The sequence below is a fragment of the Sitophilus oryzae genome, unplaced genomic scaffold (genome assembly GCF_002938485.1).
Source record: "Sitophilus oryzae breed Bouriz unplaced genomic scaffold, Soryzae_2.0 scaffold_183_pilon_pilon, whole genome shotgun sequence".
In the NCBI taxonomy this organism is placed as follows: Eukaryota; Metazoa; Arthropoda; class Insecta; order Coleoptera; family Curculionidae; genus Sitophilus; species Sitophilus oryzae.
This window is the reverse complement of record NW_022146546.1, coordinates 424,100-449,729: the sequence shown is the minus strand read 5'-3', so window position 1 is coordinate 449,729 and position 25,630 is coordinate 424,100. Positions and strand designations below refer to the sequence as shown.

The window sequence follows — 25,630 nt, the reverse complement described above, 5'->3', positions numbered from 1 at the left end:
TCAGATAAAAGTGTATAATCGTGGTAATTTGTTTATTGCAAAATAAAACACCAATTTACCACAATATCCCGAAACACTTTACTTTTGCACTGGACGCGCGTTTTGCTAATCATGTTAGCATCATCAGCAGGTGATTAAATTAATTTTTTTAATCATCCGCTGATGATGCTAACATTGTTACCGAAACGCGCGTCCAGTGCAAAAGTAAAGTGTTTTTGTGTAATATGGAGAATTAGTATGTAACATCCTTTGAATAAGAAGACTAAGGAAGGAGCATATCAAAAATCTTAGACGACATACATGAAACAACTTTTCTGTTATATCATAGCATATCAAAAATCCGACTTAAATTCCGGTTTATCAGTGCCGTTCTAATTTTATTTAAAAAATGTAAAACTATGATGTAGGGTAAACGTGGGGTAACTTAATAGGTACTCAATAATATGAGTATTGTATATATAGTATTGTATATGGTACTCAATAATATGTTGTTTTATTTGACGTTGTGAATAAATGTTGATAGTTATTAAAATTGTTACAAAAATATATAATTCTAATAAAAGTAGATAAGTTATAATAATTATTTATTAACACAAACATCCGATACGCTACTGAAGCAGATAAATTTGGTAAATCAAATTGACGTATCTAAATTCTTTGACATCTAATCTTTGACAAGTAGTAAATAAAAGCAAAAATGCAAGAAAAAATATATAATTAGTTAATTTAAGTGAATTTCATAAATAATCGGTTTACTACACGTATGTATATTATATAGTTACTTACTAGCGAAAAGTTGTTCCATTATTTCACTCGATTTTTGCCGAGATCTACCGCACGCTACACAACCAACTATTTTAGAGTATTTTTCGATAAATCGCGATAGTGTCACTGTTAATTTAAGTTCTGCCACAATTTCCATCTAGATTTACTACCTTTATACAACTATCAGTAGTAGAATAAATAATAAACAACATAAAATAAGCTCCGTAAAGACTGACAAATCCATAAAATTTCAAATCAAATTCAAATGTGTCAAATGAATCGTCAAACAGAACTGTCAAGGATCCCCACCCTAGAGTGCTTTTTCCGCCCACCATGCATGAATACATGGATAGCATTATGCTCCTTCCTTAGTCTTCTTATTCAAAGGTAACATCAAAGGTCTTAACCCCAAACTGTAACTGTTGTTTATAGCTAATAAATGTGTATAATGTAAAAGCTAATCCTGTGCTATTGATGGTCAAGGCCTTCCCTTGCCCCGTTTATAACGCCGCCACTGCCGAACCACTCATCTCCAAATTAAATTCGGACCAATCGTAAATAAAAACGGAGCAAAAAAACGATCCAGACTACCCAGATTAAGTGTTGCGATAAGTGGCATCAGCGACTGATATTAAGTGGTCGTTTTCCCTCGGATTTACTTAATTCGACTGCTACTCTAAACAATCATGGAGCTGAAATATCGCCTGCCTACCGCGTTTCTCTATTGTGCGCCATAGTTAATTTTACTGTCGGTTTATGTTGGCATTAATTTTTCTGGAACGACGAACAGGTATTTTCGGGATAAAGTTTAGTTCGCGAATTGCTTCCAGCTTTTTAGCCGATTGAGGATTTTAGTCGGTTGGGTTCGTCGGCGATAGTAAGTTACGGAGTTGCGGGTGGTTGTGTGGTGATATATACAGTGGTTAGTTGTAGTGTATTTTGGAAAAATAGGTGTAAAGATTTAGGTATGATAAATTGATGTATTAGTTTATATTATTGGCTAAACTGGACTTATGTCAGCTAAGTTATGTCCGGAAAAAATTAAAGCAAGAGTATGGTTATGAACCCCTCCAATGTATACCTATAAAAATAGATTGTCTGTATATACTTGTCAAAAATAACGTGTATTGAGTATCTCTGTGTCTACCTTGTGTTGTTGATTTGATAAAAGGTATTCTTGATTTAAAAGAGAAAACTATAATTTTAAATGTTCATGATTTTTTTTCTACTAAATGTTCGAATATTACGGGAGTTGGTGAAGCTACGATTTATAGAGTTCTGAAAGAGATAAACAGTCGAACTGTTTGCAAGCCCAAAACATCTACGGGGAGGAATCCATTGGTTGTTGATGACTGTTCTAGAAGCATACTTAGGACATGCATGTGCACACCTTTTACTTAAACAAGAAAATACCAACTCTCGATAAAATTCAGAAAGTTCTAAATGAAGACGAAAACTTGCCGGTCATGGGATGAAAGAACCTTTGGACAACTTTAAAGGAAATGAACTTCTCGTGGGGAAAGTACCTACATCCGGAAGCCTGTACTCATTGACAGAGAAGACCTGTCTTTGGAGAAGACAACTAAGGGACATTCGTAAATATTGCAGGGAAGATATATCTTCTACCTAATCTAAACATGGCTGAATGAGGGAGATTCTGTTAAGAAAATATGGCAAGACAGTAGTATTGGGAGTTCTCGTGAAGCCTTTTTAGAGCGATTATTGACTGGTTTGAAAATCTCTTCTGGCAAAGGGCGCAGGCTAATTCTAACGCATATTGGGAGAGATAATGCATTCGTACAGAATGGACTACTGTAATTTATATAGCTATAAATTGCTTACAAATTCACTAGGACCACTAGAACAAAAAATATTGAACTTTAAAAGACAATAAATTTTTACAGTGTCCATTTTTCCTGCCGGTCAGTGTATAAAGAATATACTTTATTAAAAAAACAATTTATTTAAATACATTTACGGAATCTCCCGAAGTGAAGTCTTTAACATACCAAGATAATAATAACATATTTCCTACACGCAAAATGGCAATTATTACATATTTCTCTGTAGCTGGAGGTTTCGTGTGTTCTGAGAAAGATTGTTTTTCGGAAACAAGCAATATAGTGTAGCCAAACTGAACATTCTTTACCTCACAAAATCTTATTTAAAAATATACATTTGCTGCGATTTGTTTTGTAATCTAAAATTTCGATTTTTTTTTAGAAATTCTATACTTAGTGTATCGGTATTTGAAAAGTCTGAGAAAGATTCTTTTTGGAAACAAGCAATATAGCGTAGCCGAACTGAACATTCTTTACCTCAGAAAATCTTATTTAAAAACGATTAATGTTTATGAAGTATCTAGTTCATTCATTTTCTCTAGTCAAGTCATGCCCCATTTGGTTATATTGGTCAGGAAGACTGCCAAAGCTGTAGTGGGTCTAACAGGGCATTGTAAGCTGAGTAGGCATCTAAAGCTGATGGGATTGATACATGAAGCCATGTGCAGATATGTATACTCAATCCTCTTAGGCGGCTGTGAGACCTGGACGCAGAGAACACCATGAGACGGTTGAAAACTTTTAAAATGTAGATCTACAGAAGACTTTTGAAAATACTGGACAGATCATGTACGCAATGAAGAGGTTATTGGGAGGCTTAACAAGGAAAGGGAATTACTGACAAATATCACAAAACGAAAGACCGCATACCTGGGGCCATATCATGCGAATAGAGCAAAGCTTCTGAAGTTGATCATAGAAGGAAAGGTAGAAGGCAGAAGAGGACTTGGAAGGCGCACTCTTGGTTAAAAGGCTTGGACTGGACTGATCTCACACGCACTGTTTCGAGATGCACAGGACAGACAGTGTTTCGCCGCGACAGTGTTGCCAACCTTCATTAGAAGATGGTGCCAACCTATAAGAAGAAGAAGATAACCTGATATACCAATATTCAATTTGTTGACTTGTATAAGGCAAAACTAAAAAAGATGAATTCCAACGTCGTGATTATGAAATCAGCACGCGCCATTCAATCTTCGCGAATCAAATCGAAATAAAAACAAACCGTAAATCAAAGGCGACACGGAAAAATCCGGACTTATCTAGGCCGTCGTTTTCTATTGTTAATAATTTAATTCTGCGCTCGATTTATCGGCCGACGTAGTAAATATTAAAATACCGTCCGGCTTATTGTTAGATATACTGCTAGATAAGTTACCATTAGGACTTATTTATGGCGCGACGATAAATAGTGGCGTTGGACGGCACCGCGTCCGCTGCTGAAAAATAAGATTTATCTCGCCAGGCGGCAGTAACAAGTAACAGTTCCGCGTTTGCTTGTCGAACGCGATTAGCCTCATCTGAGGAATCAAAATCTAGGATTGGCATAAGGATGTGTATTAACAGGGGTATGTAGATGTAGATTGTGTGGGAGGGAGGAAGTTAATCACCTCGATCTATTGTGTCTCCTTTTCTTCAGTTATATAACTAATCATACTATCTCAGGGCTTTGATAAAATCCAGTATCTGAGACGGTTTTACAGAGGTTAGTTCTTCATCTCCGATACTAGTCGTGCCAAATTTTACGACACGAATTGTCATCTCGGCGCTCAGTGATGAGGTGTTCTGGTGTTTTCTCATTTTCCTCACAGAATCTGCATTCGCCGTTGTTTCTTAGCTTCATTCTACTGAGTTGTTTACTAAGTAGACAGTGTCCTGTTAAAAATCCCGTGACAATCCGAAGATTGTTCTTACTTAGATCAGGGCAAATTTTTGATTTTTCTCGGTCGTTAGTTCTGAGAAATTTCTTGCTGTGTCTTAGGATGATGATGTGATGAGAATTCCCATTCCGGGTTACGGATAGGATCTTCGAGGTTTTTGAGTTCCGCTTTAAGTTGGTTTCCACTTAGGAAGCTGAACGGTTCTGGTCCAGTTAGTGGAGTGTTCGCTGTTTTTCTAGCTATAGATCGTTTACTTTTTCATTAACTTCCTTTTGTGACAGGGTGCAAAAAATCATGATTTAAAAAAAATGAGATTTTTTTTTCATTTTAATCAGATTTTTTTTTGATTTTAATCAATTTTCTATTTAAGGTCCTATCCTAAATGGGTAAATCTTCGTAAGTCGATAGGTATAATCTTCGATATCGATAATATTAACATTTCTACGGCGCTTTTCGTTTTTCCGCATTGGTCACCGATATATTTTATTTTGTAAACTTTGCCGTTGCCCCTATTTCCGGAAAAAATTCCCTCTTAGATGAAAGGGATTTTTTTTGAAAATAGTCATGACTATCTTAAGTCGAGAATAAAATAAAAAATCGGTAAAAAAACTTTTAAGTTAAACGGTTTTATCTTATGTGCACTGAAAACTAGAAAATAATAATAACAATTAGGTATTTTGAACTTCTAGTTCAGAAATATTTTAGTACTAGGCAGAATAGCTTTTAGGCATATTAGACTAAAATAAAAAGGTGGGGCCCCTCTGAAATCCTACCTATTGCAAAGCATATCTTTATACTTTGGTAGATCATGAGCTCGGCGTTCGCTGGTGAAGCCGCCACGGCTGGTTATTGATTGTCTAAATCTCCAGTTACGATTATAGAAGTCGATGCAATCCACACTTAGTATAGAAGAAACTATTACAGTAATAGTTAATGGGCCTCACGTTTTTATTTTAGTCTAATATGCCTAGAAGCTATATATTCTGCCTAGTAGTAAAATATTTCTGAACTAGAAGTTCAAAATACCTAATTGTTATTATTATTTTCTAGTTTTCAGTGCACATAAGATAAAACCGTTTAACTTAAAAGTTTTTTACCGATTTTTTATTTTCTAGTTTTTAGTATTTAACGGAAATGCCTACCGAATATTCCTCATTCTATTTAATTCATTTAGTGCATCATTATTACATGGTTTTTTACCTGATAATTTATTACAATCTGACGCTCACGTGTTTCTGACTCTAACAACTCTCTCTGTCTGTCGCGTTCTGATGCCAGCCTAGACTCATGACGCTCAGGTGTTTCGGACGCTCACAACTCTCTTTGTCTCTCTCGTTGTGATGCTAGCCTAGACTCATGACGCTCAGGTGTTTCTGCCGCTAACAACTCTCTCTGTCTGTCACGTTGTGATGCTAGCCTGGACTCATGACGCTCAGGTGTTTCTGACTCTACCAGCTGCCTTTGTCTCTCACGTTGTGCCTGGCATCATGTTTCGTTCTATACTTTTCTTTCGCCTTTTCGAGCCTTCTTTTTCGTTGTGTAGCAGTTTCGTTTTTATTTTTGTTTGTTTTTTTATTTATTGTTTCCATGTTGTTCCCACGAGTAATGGACATTTTAACGGTCGACCCCCCCCCCAGAGGTTCAGTAGAGGGGCAAGGCTATAATATACAACAAGAGGCGCCCAATCTTGAGGGGAAAACGCTTGCGACATTACATTTTAGCCACCCTAATGCCATACAGTCCTCAGCACGTTTTAACCTATTACCTTAACTTGGGTGGTAAAGCTACCGCTAACTACGTAGGTACATCTAATCACCTATTTTTTTTATCTGTCCTTCTAACGTCACACAATCTTGGACACAACTGTTCTGGACACGACTACTCATGCCCTCACCTAATACGCCATTTTGTAACGACGTCCATCTTGGATTTTAAATTTTGTCATAATCACAGTATTCTACTAGTGTAGCCCTTTCATTTGATACCCATATTGAGGGGGTTGTGGAAAAATATGAAATCCGCCATTTTGTACCGGCGGCCATCTTAGATTTACAATGTTATTGATACTAATATATTGTATTGTCATCGGAACTAAAGGTCTGTACCAAATTTCAGATCAATCTGACATCAGGAAGGTACTTAAATTTCAATTTCTAATTTTGACCCAAATAAACAAACAAATAAATAAATACCGTACGGGTCGAGCTAAATAAAACCGTTTAATTAGAACCATATAATGTTCAAACCGCAAAGTTCTTATTGCAGAACAAAATCTCGGTAGAAATTTGGAATGAACTAGAAGATAAATTAGGGAAGATAGAAGTTAGTTTGATTAACTTTCAGCTGTTTCAAAAAAGATATAAAACAGCCTTAATACCAGCATATTTTTTGACATTGATTATAGTCCTCGGGAATAAAAATATAACCTGACAACAGAAGAAACTAGTTCTGCACTAGAGTTTGTGAAACATAATGAAATGTATTCGAATACAGGATTTCTTGCACTTCACAATTTCAAAATAAATATCTGCCATTTAGAAGTACTGTATGATCGAAAAAAAAACGGCGTCAGCGATGGCTATGAAGATCGCTGTCATTTTATATATGTAAATTTATATGGGTTCGTCATTTCCCATCGATCGTCAATTCCCAGCCAACTGGACGCCATTTTTTGTTCGATCATACGGTATAATGGACTCACACGAAATAACTTCAAAAAGTGGTTCAACATCTTTTACAATTATTTTTCGATTTAATAAATTATTTAAACATTACAACTGCAATTGTAACTTTGTATTTGATGAATAGATATATTTGTTATAGGAATACTTTTTAGAGCTTTATAGAAAAAGTTTTTACAGTTATTTTTCGATTTATCAGAAGTTTTTAAACAAGTTAATTTTTTTGGCTTAAATCACGATTTAAAGCTTTATTTAAATCGATATTTCTAGACATTATTTGACCAACTTCAAATTGATGATTACTGAGTTGATCACTCTTAATGCTGCTTGACTATCGGATAAGATAGCTATTTTTGATTTCCTATATTTCCTATCTTAGACAAGCTGTGAGTACCATTGGTTTGGAATATTTAGTTTTCGGCCCAAATACTCATATCTCTGTTATTGCTTTGGTTTTGGAAGCATCAGTATACCACGTTATGGCATGGTCTTTTACCTGCTGAGCAAACGTTTCTCTCTTTCAATTCTTTTTATTGCGTAATACTACAGTGAGGTGTTTCTCAAAGTTATACATTTTTGGTGTTGTTATAAGGGACACTTGGACACATATTGACTTATAATATCTGGAACTTGGTATTTTTTTTCAATTTAAACAAATTAGTTTCTTGAGAAACTTTATGAGTTTATTTACAATGCCACTTTAGCCCAGTTAAGGGTATCAATCACACTTAACGAACTTAACGAAATTATGGTCAAAAAGTCACGGTTAACGTCCACATAACGACGTCCAATCTATTAATTTCCACGAACAGCCTCTCCAGTCCGCCATTGTTTTATTAAATACGATGTTCGGCCGTCATTAATCGCATCGACCCTGGATGTTTTATTGCATCGGGCGCTGAGCGCTATCTGGAATTAGCATATTCAGTGTGTTCGTTATCTGGCGACTTGCATTGGCGAAATTAATTAGGTGTAGTCAGTTTTGGGGTCACGACTGGCGTTTGCAGATTAAAAATGACGAAATAGAGGGATCCTACGCGGTATTTAGCTGGGTAAAACGGTATAAAGTTGTTTATTAGTAGAGATAAGTATCTAGGAATTAATTTCTGGTGTAATTAGTTCAAACGCACTGCAGTATAATTAGGTTAGAGTTAAAAAAATGCATGTATGTGTTCAGCCAGGCTCACCATTTTGGATAAAGATGGGCAAAACTGTTATGCATAGATAATTGTTGGAACTGTTACTGTTATTTGGACATAACAGGTTTCTATTAATTAATAGTTTTTTATTGTTAAACGGTCAACATTTTTAATAGACCATCTCAAACACTTTAATTCTCTAAAAATAATAATAAGCAGCAAAAAGAAGCTAACACTTCAACATATTGTCAAGGTGTATGGCGACATCTGTCGGAAGAGGTAAAAACCATTAAGCGTGTTTATATCGTAAAGAAGCGTGGTGACATGTTTGGGGAGTTAGCACGCCATCTCTTAGACATTTGTGGAAAATCCCGAGCGAGACAGCGGAAGTTTCTGGAAGCCAAAAGAATTCGACAGAGTTCCAGAATACAAATTGCAAGAAATTCCTCACTGAGATATAAAGTGCACTCCGCGCTCGACAGTTTAGTTAGTTTTTGAGTAGAGTTCTGTAAATAGCTAATTGTGACAATTTGGCGAAGGTTTTTCAAATAGTTGTATGTTATAGTTAATTAGTAAATTGTGTATAAACAAATTTGTTAGTGTTTTATTGTGTGTTTGTAATTAAAAACGGAATCAGTAACAATACCACCACATAACTTGTGGCAACTTTTAAATCACCGCACCGTTATTTTACTTTTATTTTTACTACTATACCTGTTATTTTTATTTTACTACTATACCTGTTATTTTAATTCGAGGATATTGCCAGTGATATTTATAAATTCCCGTTGTCACAGCACTGTTATTATCATAATTGTTATTTTTTAAGATTTAACAACTGTAGCCAATTTGGTGGAATTTTTGGTACGACGATGCTTAATTCGCATCTTAAACCGTTACTGACTGTTATACTGTTATTTCATATCTGTTATTTGTTTGAAGACAACTACTGGGAACCTGCTGTCTCGTCGAACCTGGGATTATCGCTCGTTGTATACATCAGATTGCTAGCTGTCGATGTCAGCGCACTGTGATTTTCATACCTGTTATTTGGTAGAATTTCGTTGCGCTTAAATTTTTACTTCGTATTTCCAGTTATCACTGCTTTAACCCTTTTGGTCATTGCGACAGTCTGGCAAATGTGCGGTTCTTTGTATTAGGCAACTATAAGCCATTGACAAAGAGCTATATGGGGAACCATCTCATAATCCAAAATATTGTCTAATTTATCACTGTCTGTTATTTTCATTTTGGAAATAAAAACTGTTGCGAACTGTTATTTCTAAATAGCAGTTCTAAATCAACATATCATTAAATAATCGACTGGGTGTAATCTTGGAAGGTAACGGTGGTTTAAAAAATACACATTTTTGTTTTATATGATTTTTTTATATTCCAAGTACATTTTGCATTTCTTTTTATCTTCCATCAGGTCCCATTTTCTGAATGTTTTATCTCAACTAGTGGGCTGCAGCTGTATTCAATTTTTGTCAGCATTTTAGAGCTCTTCTCCATCCAATGATTTCCTTTCCTGGTATGAATGCTTATCCTATGGTCTTCCACTCCGATGTGTCTTCGTCTGCTGTAGCCAGTCCTTTCTTCTCTCTCCAACTGTGATTCGAGATCTGCATAGATAGAAATGATTATTAGGAATCGTAAGATAAGTATAATATATTATTTATGACAATACGGTATTCTTATTATAGCTATTTATACCATTCGAGATGCAACATGTCTCTAACAACACACATCTACATTTGGAATGTCCGTATAAAATGATATTAATTGTGTTTGCCCTCACTTAATACTTAATTTTCCCGATTCCCCACGTCATTATGAATAATGAATCTTTGATGGATCACAAAATGAAAGCGCGTTCCTTTCTCGATCTAACTTAGGAAGTGTCGACGAATCGTATTGTTTTCGTCTTTTTTAAATTAGTTCTAACGCTTGTATTATTATATTATTTCGGACGCCAGCTGTTTGACGTAAACCTCGATGCATTAATCGCTTCTCTTTCTTTTGCTATATTGAAGTATCGTCTATCGAGAGGAAAGAGCGTGAAACATAAGCACATTAATTATGCAATTACTTTTAATTTTATATCTCGCCGTTTTTAATTGCTCACGCTTTCTCTTAATCAAGTTGTCGGGGGTCCTGGATATTTCATTTAATTATCGCAGAAATAAGTAAACATAGAGAAGGCAGGAAGGCATAATATTTAAAAAATATTGGGATATTAGGATATTGCCAGTGATAGGGTAAATCATGGCGAACACGTTTACATCTGTTAGACCAGAAAACGGACTATATGCTCACCAAACGTGATTTTGGAGAAAAGGTAAGGATTCGCATCCCGACAAGAGAAGAATGGGACAGCAACCGAGTAATGACACTTAAGAGATAGCAGTCTACACAGATGCTTCTTTAAACGAACAACGCTTTATTGTGCAAAAAGCCAAAACAGCATCATCGACAAAGCACTCACAAACAACAAAATCACAAAAAAAAATACACAATACAAATAATACAATTCAAAAAAAATTAAGTCTTTAAAATTACAAAAAGAATATACATGGACAATTTTAGAACAGTACGCAGTAAATAGGTATAATTTTAAAGTTATAAAATATTAAATACTTGACCTTTGACCAGTGTGTGAGATGATCAAAATTTTAAAATTCAAAATTGTTCATAATTAAACATCAACAAAAAAGTCGTTTACCGCATATAGGACTCTCTCCAGTAGGTATGATTTTAGAGCTTTGCGAAATGCGGGAAAGAATGAAAGCGATTTGATATTCAAAGGCAGATGATTGTACATTTTTTTGGCATTGTACAGTATTGAATCTTTAAGTAGTTCTGAGCTCGGGGTTGGCAGATAAAGATCGTGCTCTGCATTCCTAAGTGGATAGTTATGAGATGGCCTTTCGGGAATAGCAGATATGTGCTTGCGGATTAAGCAAACGGATTCAAAAATGAATAAAGAAGGAAGAGTCAGTATTTTCAAATTTTTAAAGAAATTCTGGCAGTGAGTTCTACTGTTCAGTCCCAATAAATATCGAACTGCTCTCTTTTCAAGTCTGAAAACACGATCAAATTTTGTTGCGCAGCAAGTACCCCAGAATGGAAGGGCATAACGAAGATGTGACTCAGAACTGTTAACTTCAGAAAGCATAGGTATAGGCATCTTCTCAGAGAAACTAGACATCCGACGATCTTTAAGGCTATCGGATGGCTGTAAGTATCATCACTGGAACTGCCCCACGGGGGTAAACCTCGTGAGATGGAAGATTTCCAACGACGACTACTGCAGATAATGCGGAGAGGAAGAAGAAACCATAGAGCACCTGCTGTGTCACTGTGCGGTATTTTAGGGCAAGGTTTTTTGGGGGGACTAGAGGAAGAAGCAGAAGGCAATATCAGCGACATCGGGAACTTTGCAAAGAGCTGGAAGTGCTTTAACGCAAAGAAAGAATGAGAGGAAGGTTTGGTATAATAATAACAGGGGTATCGCAATGGGCCTAAGGCCTCCGAGTGAGGGTTCAAACATGATCCCGAACCCCATAGCAACCTAACCTAGTGAAAATTCGGATATTATTTAGCGTTTACAACTTGTTATTAGAATTATCAACATCGGATTGGGACTTCCGACTTCACTAACTACAAAAATGAATTTGCGCAATACTTCTTCTCGTCTTTTAACTCTCGAAAGAGTAGGTATATTCCTATTCCTCACGTAGAGACCTTCCTCTTAGTCATTTGCCATTAATCTTTCCTTCGATGAAGAGTTTTTCCAGTCAATTAATATGTGCCCAAACTACCTAAGGCTTGTCTGGTTTATTTTGGTTGAAAGTTTTGAAAAACATTGCACGTTGTTCCGATCTTCCATATATGAAATTCGCAGCATTCTTCTGTATAGTCTTCTGTATCTCGAATGCATCTATTTTTCTTCTGTTCGCAGTTTTCAGGGTCCAGGTCTCAGATCCATAAGTAGTGATAGGCAAAAGCAATGTCATTTATTTGTTGCGCTCAGAGTCTTCCCATATTCGAGTCAGTTTCATTGTTGAGTTACAAGCTATTGCTAGTCTGCGTTTGATTTCTTTGTCACAGCCTTTATTTTTGTTTAGCATAAGGCCATTTTCTGCACTAATCTTACTCAGCCTTCCCATTATTTGAACCAGTTATTTCTCTGAATAGACAAGAATTAAGGTACCGTCGGCATAGCTACGGTTTGTGGTCATTTTTCCAGCTATCGTTAGTCCAGCTCGCCAACCCTGGAAGACTCTTCTCACTCTATACTCTCGATATTTGTTAAAGAGTATGGTGATACAATACAACTTTGTTTATCACATTTCGGACTGAAAGACTTAGAGAGAGTGTTGTTGAGTTTTAGTTTCCCGGAGCTGCCTTTCTAAAGGTTTTTAAGTAGAAGGTGCCTAAAGGCAATAAATTATAGTAGATAATGTTTAGACTTTTTTTTAGATTAACGATTTGGCCCAAAAAAATTTGAAGTACATAGTTTCGTTAATGCATTTCGTATTCTAGGCAAAAATGCTGAAATAAAGCTTAAGCAAAAAGTAAAAGATGTTTTATGGCTCAACCATTAAATTTATTAATACGTCCATCAAGTGAATAGACACTTAAGATAATCGTTCCTTTTATTTCGTATAAAACACTATAGCGTGTCGCTATCAATCCGTTCGGTACCTAATGATGCGGATATGAAAGCAGAAGTCTGTCAGTAATTGATCTTTAATGCTAATTCGCACGTAACCTACTAAATATTCTTGTTTTTCTTCGACGATTCGTTTTTCTTGTGATTAGGTAATTATTATCGGATTTTTTACGGTAAAGATGCGTTGAAATGAAATAGGAGACTTTAAAAGATGGAGAAGATAAAACACTAGATTAATTGGGAACGTTAAATGAACGCGCGGTTTAATGATGATTTTCGGATTAATTTATACCTGCTGTGGCAGGCGTATAAAGGAAGATAGACCATGGGAAATTTGTCTAATTATTGAGCGTGGTCTTTTGGTCCTGTTGAAAATGTTATTTTATCTTTAATAAAGCTAGTTTATTTTTCATGGCAGCTTTGATTTTTTATTGTCCTTTAGGCATTAAAATACTGAGTCATAAATAAAGTAGTAAATGTTGATGTTAAATTTTGATGTTAAAATACATTTTTATTTTTATTTTAGAATCTACCAATGGAAGAAAATGACGATTCAACAGCGGACTTACCAAATGTCCACGGAACTCAGGTAAGCTAGAGATGTTTTCATTAACTCCAATAGTTGTAGATACATGTACAGGGTGGGTCAAATTCGACGCTTTTAAAGGAAACACCCTTTTCTATAGGAGATAGACGAAAACTAATATCGGTGTCTGGAGCTGAATTTTCATCCAAAACATGATGGTGAAAACCGCACATCAATATCTGTTACCGTCTCGGAGTTACGGGGTGTTTTTCAAAAATGTGCACATTTAACAAATCGCTGTAACTTTTTTGCTATGGAAAATTTTGTATTTCTATGAAAACATTTCCAAAGCACCTGTTTACGTAGAATTTAATGGTTTAAGTATAATTTTTTTTAAACTAATAATTTAAGAGTTATCAACAGAAAAATTGATTTTTTATATGGGACATCCTCTATATTTTTAATTAACTGAAAAGAATTTAAAATTACCTTTTCAAAAATATAGCACACTTGATATTTTGCTTTAATTCCCTTCGAAATACAGAATTTTTAAAAGTTCTCTAGTTTTAACTAGTAGGCTTTGGACCACTTATTGATGGTATGCCCTTAATGGAACTCGAAAACATATTTTCCAGCAAAACGACGCACCGCCTCTGAACGCTGAAGTTATCAGCAAATTTTTGCAGCCAATTTCAAGAATAATTGAATAGCTAACCAAGATCCCAGCCGTTGGCCGTCGAAGCCGCCTGACTTAATGCCCATGGATCTAATCCTATAGATATATTTGCGGAAGAATAAAGGTTCCTTATTCTTCCGCATAATCTAGACAAGAATTATAACTACTTAGCAGTTATGAGAGGGTATCTTTTTCCCCAACTGAATTAATGAATTCCGCGAGAAATGTTCAAAAACTGCCCTATCTGTCCATAACAGAAGACGGTCGATATGTCGAACACCTGTAGCAAAATTTCATGTCTTGGTTTGCTATTTATTTTTATTAATTTTATTGTTATTAGATATAGTTTAAGTGTGTTGATGTTGGTTAAATATATTTTAAATTGTTATAAAATTCTGCATCTCTCATAGCAAATATTATTTTCGTTTTACAGCCATTTTTGCATTACAAATTTGCGTGCCGCAAAAAGCTCAATATACTTAAACCATTAAATTCTACGTAAAAAGGTGCTTTGGAAATGTTTTCATAAAAATACAAAATTTTCCATAGCAAAAAAGTTACAGCGATTTGTTAAAAATGCATATTTTTGAAAAACACCCTGTAACTCCGAAACGGTAACAGATATCGATATGCGGGTTTCACCATCATGTTTTTGACAAAAATTGAGCTCCAGACACCCATATTAGTTTTTGTCTATCTCCTATAGAAAAGGGTGTTTCCATTTAAAAGCGTCGAATTTACCCCACCCTGTACACAATAATGTCTACACTTCTGTGGTGGGTTTATTTCTTGCCTGGGTATCTCGCCACTGAAACAGAAACCTAAAAAATAAAAGTTACTTTATGTAAAATCACAGTTTAAGGAATTATACTTTGGCCACAAACTATTTACAAGGTGCTATTTCTCCTTTTGACAACAAAAAAATACTTCGTTTCTTATACAAGTATGTACCTATTTGTAGCACCAAAATATGTTATTATTTAAAACTAGGTACACTTATAATTAGTAAAAAGTACCTACTATAATTATTAAAACTAAGTAGTTAGGCTTAAACCAAGCTACCTGCCAAACTAGCCAAACAAAAAGGGTTTTTGTTTTAGTTGCTAAATATCCAGTGTTTTTTAAAAAAGTTCTAGCACAGATTTAGCAAAACTTTTTGTGCGATATTATATTTTATTTTTTGATTGATATTTTACTATACAGTGAGCTTTAAAAGTTGACAAAAATTGATTTTAAGCTTGGTGAATTTTATTTGATTTTTAAAATTTCGACAGCAGCGCTTGGTACGATAGAAATCAGAACTATCCGTTCATGTTGACCATTGAAATAATATTAAGATCGTGGCTTTGTCATATACCGGGTGCGTCTCAAAAGTGGCTCACCCCCTATAACTTTTTTATTTTTTCAGATAAAAAAAACGAGATTTGGTATGTTAGTATATTACATATATTAGGATTGATTGACGTATTCAATTGTTTTTGGTCACTTCCTGTTTCACCAGAAATGACTACATCTTTTACTTTATTCGATAGAAAATGACATTCTAAATAGAATGACATATCATAAGTCAACTTTTGACATTCTCGCTTAATAAAAAATCGTGTTTTAAAATTAAGAAGAAGAAGAGCATTTTTTTACGAATAATTTGTTACCAGACACTTGGTATTTCGAGTCAAATTTTCGTTACCGCAAAACCGCAAGTTATGATTTCAAATAAACCATATGCGAAAATGTCAAAAGTTGACATATGATATGTCATTCTATTGAGAGTGTTATTTTCTATCGAGTAAAGTAAAAAAATACCGAGGGTGCCATTTAAAAATCAAAAGTTGTAGTCATTTCCGGTGAAACAGGAAGTGCCCAAAAACAATTGAATGCGTCAATCAATCCTACTTTATGTCATATACTAACATACCAAATCTCATTTTTTTAACTGAAAAAATAAAAAAGTTATAGGGGTGAGCCACTTTGAGACGCACCCGGTATTTAAGTATTTGAGTTTTGATTAGTGAAGTTATTGAAATAATAAAATTCTCAGATACGAAGTTTGTGTAATGTAACGGCTGTTTCGGGTAGTTAAAATTCAGTGAAAAAGAATTGTGGCAGTTTCAAATGCCAAAATATACACAAATTTATTAAAGTATATATTATATACTCAGTTGTATTAATAAAAAACGTAATTATCTTTCTGTGTTATTCATTAAAGTATTTTCAGTGCTTAGGTATACGCACGTTTTTGTTTGTATTTATGAGGGTACTGCCCCATTAAGGTTTACCACTACCGACCACCATCTAACATACAGGTACAAAACGTTCGTTGCTACCGCTACAGGTGGATAATAATTCCCGTAAAGCCTTCAATAGCTCCCGTAGCCTTTTTGACAGCTGCCTTTGACACCCCAGTTCGTTACCCCTGGCGTCGGGTGGTGTCGGTTTGTTTCGCCCGGTGACGTCATAGATGCGTTGTTCGAGGCGATTACGGAGCGTTAGACAAAGAGCACAATAGCGTCGGGTTTTCGATGACATCATGGATGACTTGATTCGTAAACGGATTTGCGGGTCGCAGAAGGGTAGGCCGTGATGATTCACTTTGGGGGTTGAATGGGACGAAAACAGTGGCGTATCAGAAATAAGGGTGTTACCTGAAATGTTTGTATCTTTGTTGCGTGTTTATTTTTGTAACGTTGTAGGAATATCTCCACTGGAATTACTTTTTTAGAGTACCGTTTCGGTTACGATATATCCAGATTGTGCAGTAATGAACCCGCTACAAAGATATATATACTGTATGATTAAAAAATACGACGTCACCTTAGAAACGACAATCGCTGGCATACACCACATGATTTTATATATTAAAATATCATCTATCAGCATTTCTAGGTAAATTGACATTTCATTAGTTATAAAATTATTACTTAAATATTGTATAGTGTAGTTATTTTAAATGATAGCTTTTTTGGATCTATTCGCAAACTAACAGCAAAAACAAAAATTCTACAACAGTCGATAATATAATATTTTAGAAAATTTTGGTATAAGATACTCTCTGGAGTAGATAGAGTTCTAGTAGCGTATGATCGAAAAAAAAGGTGCCAAGTTGGCATGAAAATGATGATCGATGATTTTCCCCATTTAATTTTAAATATGGAATGACAGCGATTTTAATTTTTCAAGACACATTTGAAGGCCTTTATTTTTCGACCGTATTGTATATGCAATGAATATAATATAGTTTTCATTGGTACCTATCTGATATTTTTCTTGTGTCAAAAAGTGTTTAGTTTGGCAAAAAAGTTTAGTGATTTGGCAAGATTAGCTTTGTTGATATTAATTCTTAAAAATCCTTAACACGGCGGCGCCTCTGGTAACTAATGAGCTGTCTACCAAGTAGATTTATAAGGGGACTAATGTAGCTAATCGCAAGTATATTTTGGTATTAATTATAATCAGTGACGGATTAACTTCATTTGTACCACGCGTTTGTGTGATCTTAAGTTATTAACAGAATAAATCCTTTCCAAAGAATTATAAATTATTATTAAACTTGTTTACTATTAAACATACTGAATACTGAGCTTTAATGTATTATCATTTATTTATATCACACTCCGAGGAATGTTTTATTTTCAATAATGTTATTGAAATAGCATTAATCTAGACAAGTATATGTTTCAAGGCAGCTTCGTGATGTAATTTATTTATAATTATTAATTTTATTATGGTAGTTATTCAACTGAATCTAGATTGAACTATTTTTGTGAATTAATATTTGATTTTATTTACAAAATATCTATCAAGTTGTTTGTTGTGTCATAAATAACCATACTATCAGTGGTGTAGTAATTAATATTAATTTTTAATTTTGTCAATTCATTGATGTCAGTTTTTTACTTTTTCTTTATTTTCTTAAAATTTTACATGTTTTGGCTTTATATTTGCGAATTCTTCTTGCGATATCTTACATCTTTCCGATTTCGCATAATCAACCGAGATGAATGAGGTACGCCACTCTGTATACAGGCCCGGCAATGGATCTCTAGGCATAGGAATTACATGCATTGGAATGAAACGCCTATAAAAAGTCTATGCTTAAACAGAGATGGACAACAACTTCCCCGTTTCCACTTCCACTACGACTGTCTACTTAGACAAACTCCAATAAGATAACAAATTTTGGAAATTCCGCCACCTCCCATCCACTCATGATACCCATCTCCCCTGCCCTTTATTTATCGCCATTATTTTATTTCCCTTCCCGCGCCTCCGCACTCGCTATTCCGACTCCCGTCAGTTCATCACAGAGTTGCCAGGTCTACCGGTTTCGTCTGTAAGCTACCGATCTACCGATTTAAAGAAAAATCTAACGATATATTCAACTGCGTCTTTAGTTTTTACAATAGAAGCACTTTTAAAAAGCTGACTTATTTGACTAAAAATTAAGCGACTGCCGCGTTGGAATCTGTATAATCTGACCTTATTATTTAGTAATAACACACATACAGGTCATCGTTCTGTCTAGTTGCAGAGTTACAGAGATATTCCTAAAAATCCTTATTACTCCTTATTAGGCGCGGTATTGGCGACATGCCCGAAGAAGTTGATATCATTTGAAAAGATTTTATTTCATTCATCTACTAAAGTTGAACCCATAAAAAAACAAAATTTAAGTTAAGAAACAACCTAAATTCGGACAAATATTTTAGTGATTTTCCCGCCAAAAAAATATATTAATATGAAAAAAGAGTTGAGAGTTGCTACAGCTTTCCCATTGAAATGAAATTAATTTTAGATATCACTGATCAAAATTTGTATAAAGGTAAAAAGTGACTGCTACACTAATTTGTGACTACTATCCCTACTTGTTATAGTTTTATATGTTTTTATTAATATATTAATATTATTTAATTCAATATTTTTTTTAATATTAAATAATATACCTAGCTATTTCTAATTCTTGTTATATTTATTATATTTGTATTTTATTTGAGTGATCTATTATTACGACACATAGGAATGCTAATTTTGGACTTAAATATTATATTTTATTTCGTTTCTGTACTTTTTTTTTTGTTGAAGATCTACCGAGAATTTTGTTCTCGTATGGAATTATAATCTAACAAACCCGGCAACCCTGTTCGTCTACTCCTTATAAAGTTTTTTCGGCCTAATTCCTTTGTCACAGCCGCGGCTTTAGGAAGCGCCGCCGCCGACCGACTGTGTCGGGGCGACTGCTAGTTAGAAGATCGTACAGTATTGCCATTTCATAGAATTGCACTTGCTATTTTAGAAATGATATCAAAGTTTTGCATGTTACTTTTCGTTTTAGAAAGAAGTGTGCCTAGAGAAAACATTCGTAAAATTGTTTCGTACTTTATTTAATATTTCATTAAGTAGGCAAGATAATGGGATTAGAAGATTTAGGATTTTGACAAGCCAACATAATTTCGATTTAATTGAATGGCAACACTGTCCGTCCTGTTTCTATTTTTTCGATTCTGTTCTATTAGTAGGCGGTAACCCCCACACAAGCGTCTTAAAGATCCGCCCGGCGCCCCCTCTCGCAGGGGCTCTCTCGTCGTATCACTTCTATGATCACTTCCCCTATACGATGGTAGGGAAAAGACACTTTATCCGTCTCTGTTGCACTGCAGTGTATTTTGCAGCCTTACCATCTTTTTTTATCTCATTGAAAACCTCCTACTGCTAATATTCCTTTGCCAGTAGTGTATACGGACTCTACGTTGAATAGCCGTTGAAATTAAATAGAGCTAAAGCCGGTGTAAAGCAAAAGAAAGAAAAATAAAACGGATCCCTGGTCACACACACACAAACACACTGGTCGGGAGTTTCGGTCTGTTGGCCGTCAACAAAAGGGTTGTCTGTGGAGGCTTGTACGCTTTGTAATTTTTCTCTGCATAATTCATGTTATCTGTCGGAGTGTACGACTACAGGTACATGTGGGAATACATGTCGGTATTTTTGGGCAGGTTGAACGGCTAATTTATTCGGTAAAAGGCGACTTTAAATTATGCTGTTCGGTGAAAAAATCTCGGTTTAACAGAATTATTTTATTTCGGCTAAACTAAATGCATATTAGGTATACCGGGCAATTCAAAAGTGGCTCACCCCTATAACTTTTTTATTTTTTTTAGATAAAAAACGATATTTGGTATGTTAGTACCTGTATGACAAATTACGATTGATTGACGTATTCAATTGTTTTTGATTACTTCCTGTTTCACCGGAAATAACTTAACTTAACTTTTGATTTTTAAATGGCACCCTCAGTATTTTTTTATTTTATTCTATAGAAAATTACATTCTGAATAGAATGACATATCATATGTTAACTTTTGAAATGCTCGCTTAATAAAAAATGGCAATTTAATTTTCAATTTTGAGTGTCATGGCTATGTTAAAAACAAAAACACTAATTTTTAATCAAGGGGTCTTGGAAAAATAGATTTGATCGTCTAATGTTTTTAGTGTCTTGTCCTGGCCTGTTAAAAGATGCCCAAATCGTATTTTTAATCATACATCATACCTCAATTTTTTCAAATGGAATGAGGTTAGCTCATTAGCATATTTGGTACAGGTACATGTGGGGATACATGTCGGTATTTTGGACAGGTTGAGCGGTTAATTTATTCGGTAAAAGGCGACTTTAAATTATGTTGTTCGGTGAAAAAATCTCGGTTTTACGGAATTATTTTATTTCGGCTAAACTAAATGCATATTAGGTATACCGGGTGCGTTTCAAAAGTGGCTCACCCCTATAACTTTTTTATTTTTTCAGATAAAAAAAAAGAGATTTGGTATGTTAGTATATGACATAAAGTAGGATTGATTGACGCATTCAACTGTTTTTTATTACTTCCTGTTTCACCGGAAATAACTACAACTTTTGATTTTTAAATGGCACCGTCGGTATTTTTTTACTTTATTCGATAGAAAATTACATTCTGAATAGAAAGACATATCATATGTCAACTTTTGAAATGCTCGCTTAATAAAAAGTGGCAATTTAATTTTCAATCTTGAGTGTCATGGCTATGTTAAAAACAAAAACACTAATTTTTAATCAAGGAATCTTGGAAAAACAGATTTGATCGTCTAATGTTTTTAGTGTCTTGTCCTGGCCTCTTAAAAGATGCCCAAATCGTATTTTTAATCATACATCATACCTCAATTTTTTCAAATGGAATGAGGTTAGCTCATTAGCATATTTGGAAAAAGCATTTTTTTGCGAATAATTTGATACCACACATTTGGTATTTCGATGCAAATTTTCGTTATGAACGGCATGTTATAATTTCAAACAAACAATATGCGAAAATGCCAAAAGCTGACATATGACATGACATTCTATTCAGAGTGTTATTTTCTATCGAATAAAGTAAAAAAATACCAAGGGTGCCATTAAACAATTAAAAGTTGTAGTCATTTCCGGTGAAACAGGAAGTGACCGAAAACAATTGAATACGTCAATCAATCCTAACTTATGTCAAATACTAATATACCAAATCTCGTTTTTTTAACTGAAAAAATAAAAAAGTTGGTGAGCCACTTTTGAGACGCACCCGGTATAGGAATGGAGTTTTTTAATCAATGTTGTTATAATAAAAGTATTTTTATTTTGAATGCCTCATTTATTTGAGGCTCTCTATTAAATACAATATATCATTAAACCTAGCTTTTTTCTATTTGCATCTCGTTTCTATATGTTGGGTAAAGTCTATCCAAAGAGTCAGGGAAGTTTTTTACAGATGACAGATACAACTATCACTGTCATGGTTGGATCCTAATTACTCCGAACCAATGGGCACTTACCCAAGTATCCTACAGGCAGAAATCTACGCTATCGAGAGATGCGTACAACTTATCTTAGATAGGAACTATCGGAAACAAGAAATAGCCATCTTGTCTGATAGTCAAGCAGCGTTAAAGGCGATCAACTCAGTATCAATCAATTCGAAATTGGTCAAAGAATGCATAGAGAAGTCCTCCTACACTGGGTGCCTGCTCACCAAGGGATAGAAGGCAATGAAAAAGCAAATAATCTAGCTAGGAAAGGAGCGAACACTCCACTAACTGGACCAGAACCGTTCTGCTTTCCAAGTGGTAACCAACTCAAGGCGGAACTCAAGAACTTGGAAGATTCCATCCGCAACATGGAATGGAAATCTTGCAATGGTCTAAGACACCCGAAGAAGTTTCTGAGGGCTTATGATCAAGAAAAATCACAGATCTTCCTGGGTCTGAGTAAGAACAATCTTCGGATTGTCACGGGGTTTTTAACAGGACACTGTCTCCTCAATGAACACCTCAGTAGATTGAAACTAAGAAGAAACGGCGAATGCAGATTCTGTGGGGAAGATGGGGAAACACCAGTACACCTCATCACTGAGTGCGCCGAGACGACAACCATTCGTGCTATGAATTTTGGTACGACTGATATTGGAGATGGAGAACTACCCTCTATAAAACCGTGCTAGATACTGGCTTTTGTCAAAGCCCTGGGACTGTATGATGAGTTATGATTCAAGAAAGGGGGACACAATGGATCTGTAAGGTCGAAGTGATTAACCCCCCTCCCACTCATTCTAAATTCTAAAAATTCTAATGGTTGGATCCTCTGGTTGGGCAGACTATACCATCATTCGTCTGTGATATTAGAGGCCTGGTGCCATTCTCCGTCGGTGCTGCCACATTCCGAGCCACTATCCTGCTAAACTACAAACAGTATTAACTCTAAAAACTTGAGTAAAACACATAATATTTATTCTTCTTAAAAATATACATAGTAAAGTTTCCATTCTTTCTCTTTTGCTTAATAATGAAGCCAGGCCCATTGTGTTTTAGAATGAAAGTGACACAAGCGAAGATAAACACCATTCAAAAATAATCGCTTCTCAAAAATTAATTAGGTAAATTGATTTAAATTGTGTGTTGATTTATTTTCTGACCTTTTTAACCTATTTATATACTCGAAAAAAAATAAAAATATTATTAATAACGCAATCACTCTTCTTGACATTTATTTCTTTCGAAAACATCGGCTCGTAAAATTAATATTTTTATGATACCGTTTTGTTTGCATTGTACCGAAATGCGTGGTGGTTTCGTTTCGTTGTATCTTTGTATTTTGGCAGACAACCGGAAGCTTTAAATAGCCCATATGCGAAGAATGTCAAAAATCAACATTAAATATTTAGGAACTGTTTTATTCTTTGCAAATATACGTAAGCGTTTGCTAGGGAGAACATGATAACAGAAAAATAGATTATTACGAAACAATACAAACAAAAAAAAACGGATACCAAAGTGGTAAAAAGAAAATATGTAGTGTACAGGGTGTCCCATTTTGGTTGAAATCATACGGTATCTCCGTTATTAGCGAAGATAGAAGGATGCGGTTTGCACAAACCTGTGCCACTTTTTTGTCAAACGAAAGATGCTGTATACAAAATTTTCATAGCCCACTTTGTTTTTGAGATACAGGGTCTTTTTGAAAATTTTGCAATTTGGGACACCCCCCGTATCTCTGTTATTGGGAAAGGTATCGAGAAGGTGAAAACTTTATATTGTAGAACTTTTTACGTAGAATACAGTGGCGTAGTCTGTTTCTCTACGAAAAGAATATTTTCAAAGATATGAACTAAAGTTAGGTTTTCTTAAATGGAACACCCTGTATATTTATAAATTATATGATCTGGTTTGCCATAAGCTTCTCAAAAATATATATCACTCGACATTTATTTTCACTATTTACTGCAATATTTTTAGAAAAATATTAAAAGATTATATTTATTAGTAGGCCATGATTAATAATAAAAGAAACTAAAGAATTATTAATAGTATACTGCTATCTGTCTCTTGTTTTATTTTGAGAGCCACTAATAAATTCTTTATATATTAGGGAAACTTAATTCTCTACCGCTATTTGTAAATCTTGGAACCTATCGTATCGGAACTTTTAAATATTCCTTTAACTAATTTACGTGAAATATACTTTCAGCAAGATGGGACTTCCCCTCGCAACTTAACTTACATCGAAAATATTAGAATTTTGTTAAATGACTATTTCCCAGATCAATGAATTGGGACCAATGGATCCATTGATAGGCTCCTTGATTCCCGGATTTGTCCTTTCTCGATTTCTGCATGATTTTGGGGATTTTTGAAATATGAAATATATCGTGGCAACTAATACAATGTCGAACACCTGGAAAATGCTTTAATTATGCAAGGTTTTAGATATTTGCAAACCCATCCCGTTATAACAAATTCCGTTATAAAGAAAGAAAAATATATTCATATAATCATTAGAGATTCAGTGGTAACAATTCAAAAATAAAATATATCAATCCCAAATAAAATTTTAATATGTGTATGACTATTTTAGTATACCATTTTGATTTTTATGTTATTTATCACGGCCTACTAATAAAAAAAATAATATATTTTAAATATTGAAGTAAAGAGTGAAAATAAATATAGAGTAATATATATTTTTCAGAAGCTCATGGCAAGACGGATCATATGATTTATAAATATACAGGGTGTTCCATTTGAAAAAACATAAGTTTGGTTCATATTTTCAAAAATATTTTTTCCATAGAAAAACAGACTACGCCACTGTATTCTACGTAAAAAGTTCTACAAGAATCAGTTTTCACCTTCTCGATATCATCCACAGTAACGGAGATATTGGAGCTGTCCCAAATTACAACATTTTCAAAAAGACCCTGTAGCTCAGAAACGAAGAGCGCTATGAAAATTTTGTTTACTGCATCTTCCGTTTGACAAAAAAGTAGGACAGGTTTGTGCAAACCGCACCCTTCTAACTTCACTAATAACGGAGATACTCTATGATTTCAACTAAAATGGGACAACCTGTACAGGGTGGGTCAAATTGGACGCTTTTAAAGGGAAACACCCTTTTCTATAGGAGATAAATAAATCTAAACGAAAATTAATATCGGTGTCTGTAGCTCATTTTTTATCAAAAACATGATGGTGAAAACTGCACGTCGATATCTGTTACCGTTTCGAAGTTACGGAGTATTTTTCATTTTTAAAAAATCGCTGTAACTTTTTTGCTATGGAAAATGTTGTATTTCTATGAAAACATTTCCAAATCACTTTTTTACGTAGAATTTAATGGTTTAAGTATAATTTTTTTTAAATTAATAATTTAAGAGTTATCAACAGAAAAATTGATTTTTTATTTGGGACACCCTGTATAGTTTTAATTAAATGAAAAGGACTTAAAATTACATCTCCAAAAATATAGCACACTTGATATTTTGTTATAATCCCCTTCGAAATACAGAATTTTGAAAAGTTTGCCACTTTTAACTAGTAGGCTTTGGATCCCTTATTGATGATCTGCCCCTAATGGAGCTCGAAAACATATTTTTCCAGCGACGAGGCACCGC

At 34.5% G+C, this 25,630-nt stretch overlaps 1 protein-coding gene across 5 annotated transcripts in view; it reads left to right on the top strand.

The window, feature by feature from the left end:
* The first annotated feature begins 1,622 nt into the window (after nt 1-1,622).
* The window catches only part of LOC115883226, a 426,275-nt gene continuing 402,267 nt past the window's right edge, over nt 1,623-25,630 (top strand). For 4 of the 5 annotated variants that reach the window (XM_030901551.1, XM_030901553.1, XM_030901555.1 and 1 more), the window contains exon 1: nt 13,500-13,573. In XM_030901551.1, the coding sequence (XP_030757411.1) occupies nt 13,520-13,573 (54 nt within the window). In that variant the 5' untranslated portion in view covers nt 13,500-13,519. Of the gene's footprint in view, nt 1,731-13,499; nt 13,574-25,630 lie in introns of those variants that run through there. The other variant, XM_030901550.1, reaches the window with a different exon arrangement.